The sequence below is a fragment of the Calliopsis andreniformis genome, chromosome 5 (assembly GCF_051401765.1).
Source record: "Calliopsis andreniformis isolate RMS-2024a chromosome 5, iyCalAndr_principal, whole genome shotgun sequence".
Lineage (NCBI taxonomy): Eukaryota > Metazoa > Arthropoda > Insecta > Hymenoptera > Andrenidae > Calliopsis > Calliopsis andreniformis.
Genome location: NC_135066.1, coordinates 6546845 through 6559257, shown reverse-complemented (window position 1 = coordinate 6559257; position 12413 = coordinate 6546845). Strand labels below are relative to the sequence as shown.

Below are 12413 nucleotides of genomic sequence, written 5' to 3'. Positions count from 1 at the left end.
TTATTATTATTACTTCGTTTCAGCACTCCAAATCCGACCATCAGCAGGTACTGCTACTGGATACTAGTCTGCACAGCAGCGGGCAATATAAGTGCGAGGTGAGCGCGGAAGCACCGAACTTCACGTCGGTCAGTGCCGAAGCCAAAATGGAAGTCGTAGGTGAGTGTACAGCCGATGCCATTCTCTTACCCATACCGTTAATTAATAGTCCTTTGATCACGGCCGTCGGAGCGCCGTAATTCGAGCAAAGCTTTCACCGTTTTCGAGGCCCCGATCCTTCCTGGAAGCAAAAACGATCGAGCCATCAATGACGATAACTATCGGCAGATCGTTCAGCGAATATTTTTTGAGCTTGTACGCTTGCGGAACAGAGGACATTATTGTGTTGACGCGGTTCAAAGGGCACGTTAACGAGATTGATGATGGGTCAAAGGGGAATCGGTCGTATAGAGATCTTGACAGCCATTGGTGCAATGAAATCTGAAAATCGTCCACAAATTCGCTTCGAAGGGGAAAACGAATGATCTCGGCACAAGTTTGTCGCGTAGCCGTGGGGCGCGATCGGACAGTAAGAAAAGGAGGACATTCGGTCGACGAGCATTAAATTTTAGGATCGGCGCGTAAAGACGGTCGAAGCGCACGATAAATATTACGGCCTCGTCCTAAGCGATGAGTCGTAAGTCGACGAGTCGCGGCTGCGATAAGCGTCGTAGGACGACCCCGATGAAGACGGGAACCATGAAGCTGGCAGGCGAGTATCGGAAAGGAAAGGCCTTCGGCTCACTTGAACCGTGAAAGCGTGGGCTCGAAAAAAGCCACGAGTCAAGGTTGGTCGAGCCTTCGGTCTTCCGCGTCTTCGAAAGCGATGAAATTTCCTTTCTCGTCTTTCTCCTCTCGTAGTCTAGTCGCGCTTCCCGAGCCATGCACGATCGATAACCCACCACGTACCCGCCATTACCGTACCTTTACCGTTCTCGTGGAAAATTTTGTACGCGGCAAATAACCCGCGGGCATCGTTCGTGCCTCCACCGAATCTCCCTTCTGTCCTTCTTTCTTTCTCCCCCACAGCCCTTCTTTTCCTGTCCTGCCCTTCTTCCTTCCTTCCTTCCTTCCTTCCTTCCTTCCTTCCTTCCTTCCTTCCTTCCTTCCTGTCTTCATACAACCGCGATAACCCTCCACAAAGTTGCGCGTTGCGATTTCTCGCGTCATTCCCGCGAGCGTTCCCACGCAGTACGTGGTATCTCCCGAAGAGGAGGTCCACGTTCATCGTGAATTTTCATTTGCTCTTTCAACTCGAATTCGCAAAAGTAAACGCGATCGTGGCGCGCGAGGAAAAAAGAGGACAGCGAACGACCGATCCATTTCCCCCGAAAGCGAGTGGAAAAAAGAGCGCGGGGAGTAAAAAAGAAGAGTTCGACGTTCCGTTGTAATCCGGGCCGTGTATCTTGGCGCGTAACGCGAATCGTGCGCCCCGGAACGATCAATCGCGCCCGCGAACGGGTTCGTTGAATATTCCAGGCGGAGTGTCGCGACAGCTTCGAGGGCTTATCGAGGGGATGAACTTTTATCGCGATCGTGCCGCTGGAAACGATTCGGTGGCGACTTTCCCCGAACTGAAAAGTCGAGATTAAATCTTGACCCGGGATCGCGTGAAATTTTCGCGAAGATGCTCGAGATAAGGTTTATCGTGGTCCGATCGTCGCGCGGGCGCGGTGACGCGTTCTATCTGGCGACAGAATGGAAACGCGCTCGGGAGCCTCGAATTCGTGAACGGTTATCCTCCTCGCGCGATCCTCTTCGAAGGGAGCTCGAGCCTGGAACGAGATCGGAGGAGGGTCGACGAAAGCATTCAGCGCCAGTAAAGTTTGTCGTTAACGAGAGAACCCTCGACGCCCCGCCTCCTCTGCGTAAATCGCGTTATAAAAGGAACCGTTTATTAAAAAGCGCGCTCGATTGCGCGCCAAGCTATCTAAAGGAGCGGAAGCGATCGCGCGTAAACGTTCCCGATGTCGTTCTAGTTCTTCCAGAAGATGGGCCGACGATAACAGGCGAGGAGAAGGTTTACGCCACCGGCGACGTCCTTGGGCTGAACTGCACCAGTGGCAAGTCGCATCCGCCCGCGAATCTCAAGTGGTTTATCAATGACGTTCAGGTGAGTGCAACGCAACCGTTTGCCAGCCCTGGGGCTACTTTCGTAGCGACGTGGGAGCGTACTAGGTACCTGCGTGCACGTAATCGGGGCTTGGAATTTTTCGTGTAATCTTTCAAAGCAAAACGGGTAACCGAGCGCGGGTGTTTATCCGCGCCAATCCGCGACATGCACACGCGAGTACGCGAGCCGTCTAAGTCTATTGTGGCGTTGATTACTTTGTGGATTACCCGCGACGGGGACAATGAAGTAATGACACGACTCGCGGTGTTTTAAAATTGCTGTTTGATAGCAGAAAACTGTATCTCATTTACAAGGTGCAATAGAATCGCGATTAACGGAGTTTCGACTATTTGCTGTATCTTGTATTTAGAATTAATGTTATTCGGTGTAATGGTAATAGAGTACCGTAAAACGTCAATTAAAAGTTGAATTATGATGTAGTAGTCCACTGAAAATAAAATTATTTTATCAATCAAGGGGATGCTTCAAGTTTTATACTCGTACTAAGCTCGTTCGTTGAAGTCCTGCTATAGAATACGAATCGATGAAAATGTACATTATTAGCCTTTCGAGGACTAAACATTTTCACACTTCCAAACGGCTGAATTAATAACGCTTTTCGGTTAACGGCGTTTGATTTCATACCCAATACAAAAATACAAACATAAAAATAGTCAACAGTATATATCATAGCAGTCGCAAAACAGCAGTGACAATAAACAGCAGTCGACTGACTTATAGTACCATATATCCTGCTTTTTCAATCGCATACAAAACAGTGCAAACAATGTGCCTGCACACATAGCCATGAGCTGCACGTGACACAACGCACAGTAATCTGAAACGGCTGTCTACAGCGAAAAAATTATAATTTTTAGAATTTCCGACGATCTGATTCTCAATGTCGCCAAGTTCCTAGATTTCTGTAAATCTTTTTTTCAAACGTTAGTTACCTGTAAACATTTGTTAAATTGAGTAATCTGAAAATAAAATTCGCGCATGTAAAACAGCTGCAGTGGTTAGACGCACGCAGGCATCGAATACCCACCCGCGTCACTACGATAGTAACCTAAACGATTTCCGTCCTTTCCTTCTATTCTACCCATCTCGGACCAACATGCTTCGAAACGGTCGCGTTTCTGCGATGATAGTTGTGTAAGGCGGTCGGTCGAATGGCAAGGATCGTGTATGCACTGTATGCAGGGAGGACAGACAGCGAGGCTGAAACTGTCAAAGTAAGGGGATCGTTAAATGAACGAGGGCAGGCGAGTAAGAGACCGACGATGGGAAGGGAAAAGAGGAAGGTGAAAAGGACGAGTGTGACGACACCGCCGATGCTTGACGAGCCAAAGCTCCAATTAACAAGCACCACCTAAAAGCGCGGTGGAACGCGTAGTTGCGCCCGCGTCTGCACAAACTTCGTCGCTGCGCGAACGGTCTTTTAATTCGAACGTTCCGAATATCTGCGGCCCCGCAGTCGTCCTCAAACTTTGAAAGTCGTACGTGCACGATATCTCGATTCACTCGGGCTTTGGGATCCGAGCGGAGATGGAGCGTTCGTGTGAAAAAAGAAGAGCTGTGAGGGGAGAGAAAGAACTCGGGCAAGTAGGTTAATCATTAATTAACGCTTTCATGGGAGAATCTGTTCTCGCTGTCCCCAGAGATTAACGACTCGAGGACAGTCGTGTAAGAGACAGGCTGAGTTCGGTTGCATAAGCACAATATTTATGCGTGATTGGCAGTGGGTCAGGACGCCGCGTAGGTGTTAATCTTCGTAACATAAGCATAGGGAATCCAATTGTAGCGTAAGAAGGTTCTGGTTGGAAGACGAAGGTCCGCTCGCTCGACGAAATCCGCGTTTTTATCACCGCTAAAAGGATTGAAATATAATCCGCAAAGTGGAGGCAGTTGATGCGCAAGTTGGCGCGCAGACACGCGGCCCCGCGGATATATGTGCTTAGAAAGTACGCCGTTGAACGTCGCCGCTCCTTTAGGGCTTCGCAGCAAATCGAGCGCGGCGGCTCGAAAAGTTTCCTCTTATCCGTACGACGTCTTCCTCTCTCGCGAGCGCGCGCCTTCTTCCGCGTAGAAAACTTGGCAACGTTCTCGACGATGTCCATTAGGAGTTGCGCGAGTTTAGCACGCCACTTAACGCGGGTAATATTGTTTCGAAAACGCTCTCGTCGCGAGTCTCGAAAGATTCGCCCCGGTGGTTGGCTAGTCGTACCGACTGTTCGACTTTCAATCGGCATCCAGTGAGTCCCGAGGGGCGAACGATCGCTCGTTTCGCCCGCGGCCATCCGACACCGTTTAATCTTCGATTCTCCTTCAATTACTCGCCGCTCCGCGGGAACAAAGACCCCCTTACGACTTCGGTTTCTTTCTACTCGTAAATCGACAGGTGCAGCGGTGATCGTACCACCGGGGTAGTTTGTAATCACTACCGATAATGGTTCGAGTTTAAAGAGAGGGGTAACTAGTATCGGTTTATTAATCACTCTTAAGCTCTCTCACAGACCGCAGACACTCGTTTGTCGATTACTGGGGGAACTCGCGCTCTTCTACGTTTGCACCATTTGGGTCAGTGCAATCGTATATATATATATATAGGACAGAATTGAAGCTAATTTTTCTTTGTCACTTGTGAAAAGTAACATCGATGAAAGTTCTTGTATGAAAGATTTTATTTAACTTAAATATAATAAAACATGATTGAAATGGAATAAAGCAATATTGCTTGAATCTTTAAATGCAGATGTCAATAAACGATGAAACGATAATTTTATGAAAGACGGTTATCATTAAGTGAATAACATTAAGATGTTAATCGAGTTTGACGTGTAGGGATTATTTGTTGTATCTATATTTAAAGGATTATTACTATTGTACAGTATTACTTTAAATATTTATAGATTTACAGGGTATTTCGTAACGAAAGAAACAACATTTGCCAGTAATAAATAATATTCAATAACAATCTAATAAAATAATTTTGATTACTAAAGATGCCATTGTTAATAGTAGCAGTATATGAACAACAGTTGTTTCTTTACCCCAGTATATCCTGGGTACATTCTATACTATGTATTTGACTGAAGACTATGACAAATAACACTATTTCATTCTTAATGAATTTATGGTAGAGACTCACAACCAACTTGCACAATTAGGCTACCACGAGCACGGATACTTTCGACTGCTCGTGAATAGAGGTATGTGCGGCGTCAAAAGCAACTGACGTCACAAGCCATAAAATAATAGAATGGAGGGACTGCTTTACGGATCCTAAGTCTACTTGTATATAGGTATATTGTCCTCGCTATGGGATTATTGCTCAGGGAACCATGTTTGTGTACTCCTCAATGCTCTCTGCTCTTGCTCCTGGAAAATTAGAAATTACACACAGAAGAAGCAAGCTGTGTAGGCCTGACTTAGCATGGACAATGACCCTTACAGTATTCACATGATTTGTATCAGTGGATGACCAATAAGTCATAGTTTACAGGTATAAGAAATATTTAGTAGATACGTAAATTGGTTACTAAATTGAGTTAATCGAACGAACATTAAATTAGCTGCCATCAGTTACTCAAAAATTCTACATTTCTCCCACTTTGGCAAGTTCCACGATGTAACATCTGTTTCAATATTTGTCGTATCACGAGTGTGCTGGTATTGTAAGACAAAGGATTAAATAACCTGAGACTGCATTATCATTGAAAACCTTATTTGTGTTACTTGAAACTTGAAGAGATGTTACATATATATTTTTTGGTAAAGTAGCTTCAAGTTGAATTCCAGTGGCTTAAAGTTAAGTAATTTCAGTAATATGAACAAGATTTGAACGTCTTGAGGAAGCAATGCTTCGTTCAAGAGTACTCTGAGGAATCGTGCAGTGCTTGTCCCAAACCCGTCGAAAGGCAACCACCCTGACGAATTTCTAATGTGTTTGTGCTCGAATGAATGGAAGTGAGCGACTGAAAATTTCATGTGTACGGTCTCGAGAAATAAGAATAAACTGTACTACGGTATGAATGACGAGTGTTTTGGATACAGTTGTATTGTGCCTCCGTAGCTTTCGACTCAGCAAAAAGTTAGTAGGAAAAAAAGTAATCGAACGGAACAGAACAGGGGTACATAGTACAATGAGTATTAGAGGAGAGTGTAGAGACAATGACAATAGCTCTATAAAGTACACACAATGAATGAATGTGTTCTTTTATTTTAAATGTAAAGCTGACTCAAAATTACAGGTTAATAGAACAGAAGACGATAGAGGATGATAGGTAAAATATAGGTACACAAAAACGTTAAATTTTGGCGTGTCCTATATTTACGAGGTTTTGGACGCTCAACTAATATTAGCTTGTCATATAGAATGCCAGTCATTTACTTTCCTATAGGAAGTTTTGAACAAAAAATTACGTCACCCGCCTCGCGTAATTGGCAATATAGTTCCATTGCATGGCCAGAAACTGCACTGCAGTATTCACAACAAGCGAAAACGAATATACGGTCCACTTGAAGGTACTATAATCTATAATATACACGAAAGATTACTACAGCCATGTCTTCAAAACCTAAAAATACTATAGCTTTTATATTAAAATTAAAAAGGTACAGTAATATAAAGTAAAATTAAAAGAAAAAGTTACAGCAACTATAATGTGAACGTGACTATAAGTTACTGCATTATTCTTTGAACCTAGCCTAACGCCATTTGTTCAACTAAACTTACCCTAATTTAATATTTAATTGTTTATTTAATTTAGTTTGCCACGTCGAAGTTTGTCATAGATGCAAAATGTGTCCGATTTCGCATAGAATGACCTTTTTCAAAATTTTAATTACTTAAGAAATTATTTCATCATGGAAATTAAACAAGCAGCTTCAGTGGTGTAGTAGTGGTAGTATATGTATTTATGGTCTGCATTATAATCAAGCGAACTTTTAATAAAAGTGCCATTGTGGACTTTCTTTCTTTCATCTTCTTCAAAAGTGTTTTACATTACCAAGCGTTATTTCGCATCTATGAAATACGATCTTTCCAATCACACATTATCAACTCGTTCAAAATACAGGTTCACTCCACAGAGTGGCTATTAAAAAGTCCGCTGACAGGCGTATGATAGAGTTGATAGGGAGCTAGGAAGCTGCGAGAGCCACGCCTAAGAGAAAAAGAAGGAGCGAGCAACGAAGGGCAAGAATGGGGCGGGTACGATCAAAGGGACCAGCGAGCGCCGAGTCGAGGAGCACCGTATAAAAATGATTTAATTTCAAGACTCGTTTATCTCTTCGGTCCTCGCCTCGCTTCTCCGTGGTCCGTAATGGAAAGTTGGTAGATGAGGCTCGAGCTATCGCAAGGCGAGAGCGTACCGGCCATTTGGTACGAAAGATGTCTCGCGCGCATGGCTCCATCGCTACTCCATCGCTAGTCACCGCGTTGAAATTGAAGTGAGATTTCTCCGATAACCACAATTGTTGCGCGTTTCGTCATACTAAAGAAAGCGTAACTGCTGCTCGACTGGCCCGGGGCAATCGTTCGGCCCAGTCTGAAGAAAATCATGGCGACGTTTCGGAGCATGTTCCACTACCACCCTTCTGCCGCAGTCCATTACGCTAAATCGCGGCGTTCCAGCGACTCGCACAGCCTCTCTCTCTTTCTCTCTCTCTCCATCCTCGCGACTTCTTTCCCCAACGATTCGAGTCGGGAAATATTCTCGGCAATTTCCATACGCGGTCGCGATAATCCAAAACTCGTCTCCGCTCGCTCGAGGCCAGGAAAGGCGGTCGGAAGTTTGCCACGGCCCGGCGAGCGCGTAACGTCAGCCCATCCCCGATGCTTGCCCCCACCCCCTCCGCTTTTCGCGATCGCCGTTACGATCTCGATAGAACTCGGAGAACACGTTCCGTCGCTGGTCCGTTTCAGGTGAAGCCCGACTCGGAAATGGTGTTCGAGCTACACGGACTCTCCACGGTGATATCCAGTTTACGACTCCAGTTGGAACCGAATCACATCGCCGGCGACAAAATAAACGTCAGGTAATTTCGCCCTGGACAATCACCTACCCGAAAACCACCACCACCACCATCACCACCGCTTCATCCAGCCCTCGACGATTAATACGTCTCTATAAATTTTGTCGAAGATGCGAGGCGACGATGGAACTCGGTTCAAACTCGGACGCGTCGCTCCTCGACACAAGGAACACGGAAGTTTTTGGTGAGTTTTCGCGCACCTTTACACGTCTCCTCCCTTGTTGTCGTCTATTTTTTTTATCCCTTCGCCGCTAACCTCCTCGTTTCTCCGCCGGAAGGAGAGGAAGGAAGGGATAGGAGGCGGTGGAAACAGAGGCAGGGAAGAGTAAAAAGCGTTAAAACGACGGACGCGTTAATTAACGCGAGCCTGGTGGCACGAGAAACGATTACCTCGTTATTTCCGAGCGAAAGAGGCGCGGAGCGAGAGGTAGAACGCGAAGAGTCACTTTTGCAGGAAATTAAGCATCGCTCGCGCGCACCGTCGAATTAAGGATGCTTTACGATCGGCGGTGTCCGTGAAACGGGCCACGTAGGCTTGGTCGATCGCGGTCAGCGCCTCCCCCGAGACACCGCGATCCGCCGAAATTAAAGCAATAATTTACATGCTCGTTTACGTTTCTACTGAATGCGATCTCTTCGTCTCGTGACCCGATTCGCGATGACTGTGCTCGTCGCGTTGGCTGTCGAGAACGTAGCGGGACCAGCAAGGGATCGAATGCAGTTTCTCGATGGGGTGTTCGACGTGACAGCCACGGTGGCCCGAAATCGCCAGGGTTAAGAAATCTTGGGGAGGAGCAAAGGGAGGAGGGGGGAAAGAAAAGGCACCGAACTTCTCGACGAAATTGCTCTTAACGATCCTCGATTTTCTCGTTAGTCGAAATCGTTCTTGGAAGCGACGTACGCCGCGTCTTCCGCATTTAACCTCCCACTGCACCACCTTCATCCCCCATCCAGTTGCTCCCCGTCCTTTGAACCGGCCCGGAAGATGCGCGACCAAATTCTCGTAGGCCGAAATCTTACTTCGTTCCACCACCTCTGCCTCTTAACCACCACCATCCCTTTCCCCCTCACTTGATCCCACGAAGGCGCTTTCACGGCCGACTACCGATAAAGATCGAGGATAAACGTCGGTCGATGTCAATCGAGGAGCAAAATTACGGCGCAACGAGCCGCGAAGTTTCGCCCACCCGGCATGAAAGCTTGAAATAATTGGAGAATTTTGAGTGGCTGCCACTGTCGTCTTGCTGACACTTGAAGGCGATAGGTATCATGCACAATATGTATAAAATAGCATATAACTAAAAAACTAAACGTTTCCAGACATATGTGACCCTGAATTTCTTTTACTGTGTTTGTGTCTAGAATTTATCCTTTAAAAATGTCCCATATGTTTGGAAACACCCTGTATATTTAAAAATAACATTTCATAGTATTATTCATGTATTAAAGATTTATTAATAACATCCTCTAAATTATTCCTCTTACAATTTTATATAGGTAACACTTGCCAAACGAATACTATGGCTGGACATTTTTATAATCACCTGTTCGTCAGTATGGTCTTGTACCAGATTAGGAATCCCTCGCTAATTCGTAAAGGGGACAACACGGACAAAGCCACACGGAATGAATAAACCATCCCTATTACCCTCGTGCTGACCCCCTAGTCAACATACGAACTCCACGCAGTACTTTTTGGTCGAATACGCAAACATTGCTAAACCGAGAATAAGCAAATCAGCTTCTTCTTTGTTTCAGTGGAGGGCCACGCGAACCTCGCAACGCCCTCCGTGTGCCTGACTATGGCGAGCGCGCTGTTGCTGCGACTACTGGTTCTATAAGTTGGTCTATGGACTCACGGTCTCATCGGCCTAACGTCAGGAGCACGCGATCGGCCTCGCTCGGACCGACGGACGCAGCGGCGCGGTCGGCTGGGCAAACGCAAGGCGAGGCAAACGGACGAGACAGGACGGCAAAAAGAGGAGTGATGCGAGGAGGAGGGCGGGAACAGCCTGTCAGACGTTTCGCAAGGGAAGACAATCGTTGGTCCGTGGCTCTCGACGGAGACGAGGAGCCGATAAGCGCGCGTGTCGATCGACGGCAGGATTTCGCGGTGAAATTCTCGTTTCGAAAATTATAACGTTCACATCTCGGTACAAGCGTATAAGCGGTGATAGGAGCGTGCGCGATCGATGGTTGTAGGTAAGCACGCGCGGTGCTGGGTGGACGCGGATTACTGTCCCGTTGCATGGTACGCGACTCGAAAGTACGATTTACGAGACTGTAAGCCGATTAATTTCTAAAATTCGACGGGCACGACTGTGCATAAATATTCGTGGAGACCGGAGGAGAAAGGTCGATCGGCCGTGTCGTTCTCCGTCGCGAGAGCCGCGACGCGAAACATCCCAACGTTCCGTCGCCGGACGTCCGTGTTTCTCGCATCACACGCACCCGCGTAGCACGCAACGATACACACGTGTACCCCCTTACGGCTTCGATGCTTCCACCCCCGTACTTGTACCTCCGAGAGAACGCGATCTGCTCCCTCGCGCCGCTCGTAGCTCGTAGTCGCGATTCACGCGACCAACCGAACGCTTCCAGGTCCACGCCGCGCCGATCCGCTTCCGCGGGAAACCCTTCTGTGTCTATGTATACAGTTTGTACATAACTGCGACGCGCGCGTATACCTGCCACGTGTACCTACGTACCTCACCCGCTGTTAGACGAGCCCCAGATCGCGTCGAAGCGAAACCTATCGCGCTTTCCGTAGAGTAGACGTCGATCGGTGGAGTATTAGGTTCCGACTACGCTCTTCTTCCGATATACAAAGATATACCGATACACCGGGGGAGTGAGGTCCCCCCGGTCGCTTCTTCCCGCTCAGCGTCATTGTCGTCGTAGTCGTCGTGTTGGACCTTTGAACGGAAAACGCGAACGTCTGTCGTCTTTGCCCGAAACCCAGTTGAGAAAGATTACGTACTTGTGTGTATGGCCTAATGTATATATTTCGCATACTTAGTAAATAAATCGTATTTCGTTACAAGCGACCCTAAGATACTCTCCTACCCCGCCTCCCGAATCCTGTTCGTCTTCTGCTTTCTCTGGTTTCATTGGAGACAGTCATTTCCTTGTCTTTCCTTTCCAGCTAGCTGACTTTATTATCCGCGAGTATACGAAACAGACGAGCGATCAACCGACCATCTTACCCGAAGATAACTGTTCCGGTTTCTAGATCGACTTCCGGTCAGTCGGTTGCCCATGAGGATGGGTGGATCTCCGCCAGCTTACCGCGTCCTCCAGCGGTCGAGAAAGAATTAATGGTCGTTCGTGCTAAAGGACAATACGGACCTGGGCTCGTCGAAGGGGCGCCCCTTAACCCGATACGAGGGAAATTTTCGAGACGATAAACGACTGGTCGACGCGGACCTACGCGAGTCCCGGAAGGCGATCGATGCTAATGTGCTCGTGCCGAACCAGTCCAGGGCAGACGGTCTGCCCAGCCATCCTTTGAATATGTATCGATGCTTGCTTCGCCGTAACGTGTACCGCGGTCGCAAAAGACGCTCATCGCGTAAACGTGGTTTCTGAAACGGTCCAAAATGGAAGGGGTCGATGGTAGTCTGTAGACAGACGCGGTTTGGCCTTTAACGATCCTCGGTTCTATATACCTTTGGAACCTAACTGCTCGGGATCCAAGGAGAGCCGAACGATCGATGGTCGAGTAGCGACCTCGTGCTCCACTCGACCAATCCGTAAGAAGAGGCGAAGAGCTTCATTAAAATTATTATAATCGCAGGCCTCGAGACCGTGAAACGGCCGTCCCAATAAATACTTCGTTTTGATCGGGGTTGAATTGAAAATTTGAAATTGAATTTCGAGTTGATCGATATTCCAACGGCGGTGCCGCGACGCCGCCCCTTTAATTAACTTCTCCGGAGAAGGAGGATTCTTCTCTCCGTTTCCCTTTGTCCTAGTGTTCGATTCTCCGCGTTGCCCGCCGCGACCTCATTTCCCTCGTATAACGTGCATCTCAATTATTTCCTGCTCGTTGTCGTTTACCTAGACAATTTTTACCCGTCGCCGTGGCGGCTGGTGGGGAAGGGGCGCGCGCCTACTTGCCAGCCATTTATCCCGAGATCGGGCGTTCGTGAACCGACAGTAAGACCGAGAGGCCCCGCCGAAACCCTGCCAGCTACCAATCCTTCGAGGAGCACCAAGCCAG

At 47.5% G+C, this 12413-nt stretch overlaps 1 protein-coding gene across 1 annotated transcript in view; it reads left to right on the top strand.

Annotated features, from left to right (window-relative positions):
* LOC143179334 (cell adhesion molecule 2) overlaps positions 1 to 10179 on the top strand; it is a 48974-nt gene extending 38795 nt beyond the window's left edge. Inside the window, exons 4-8 of the mRNA XM_076378517.1 lie at positions 24 to 159; positions 2019 to 2152; positions 8082 to 8194; positions 8302 to 8375; positions 9950 to 10179. Of these exons, the coding sequence (XP_076234632.1) occupies positions 24 to 159; positions 2019 to 2152; positions 8082 to 8194; positions 8302 to 8375; positions 9950 to 10032 (540 nt within the window). The 3' untranslated portion in view covers positions 10033 to 10179. The remainder of the gene's footprint in view (positions 1 to 23; positions 160 to 2018; positions 2153 to 8081; positions 8195 to 8301; positions 8376 to 9949) is intronic.
* The last annotated feature ends 2234 nt before the right edge of the window (positions 10180 to 12413 follow it).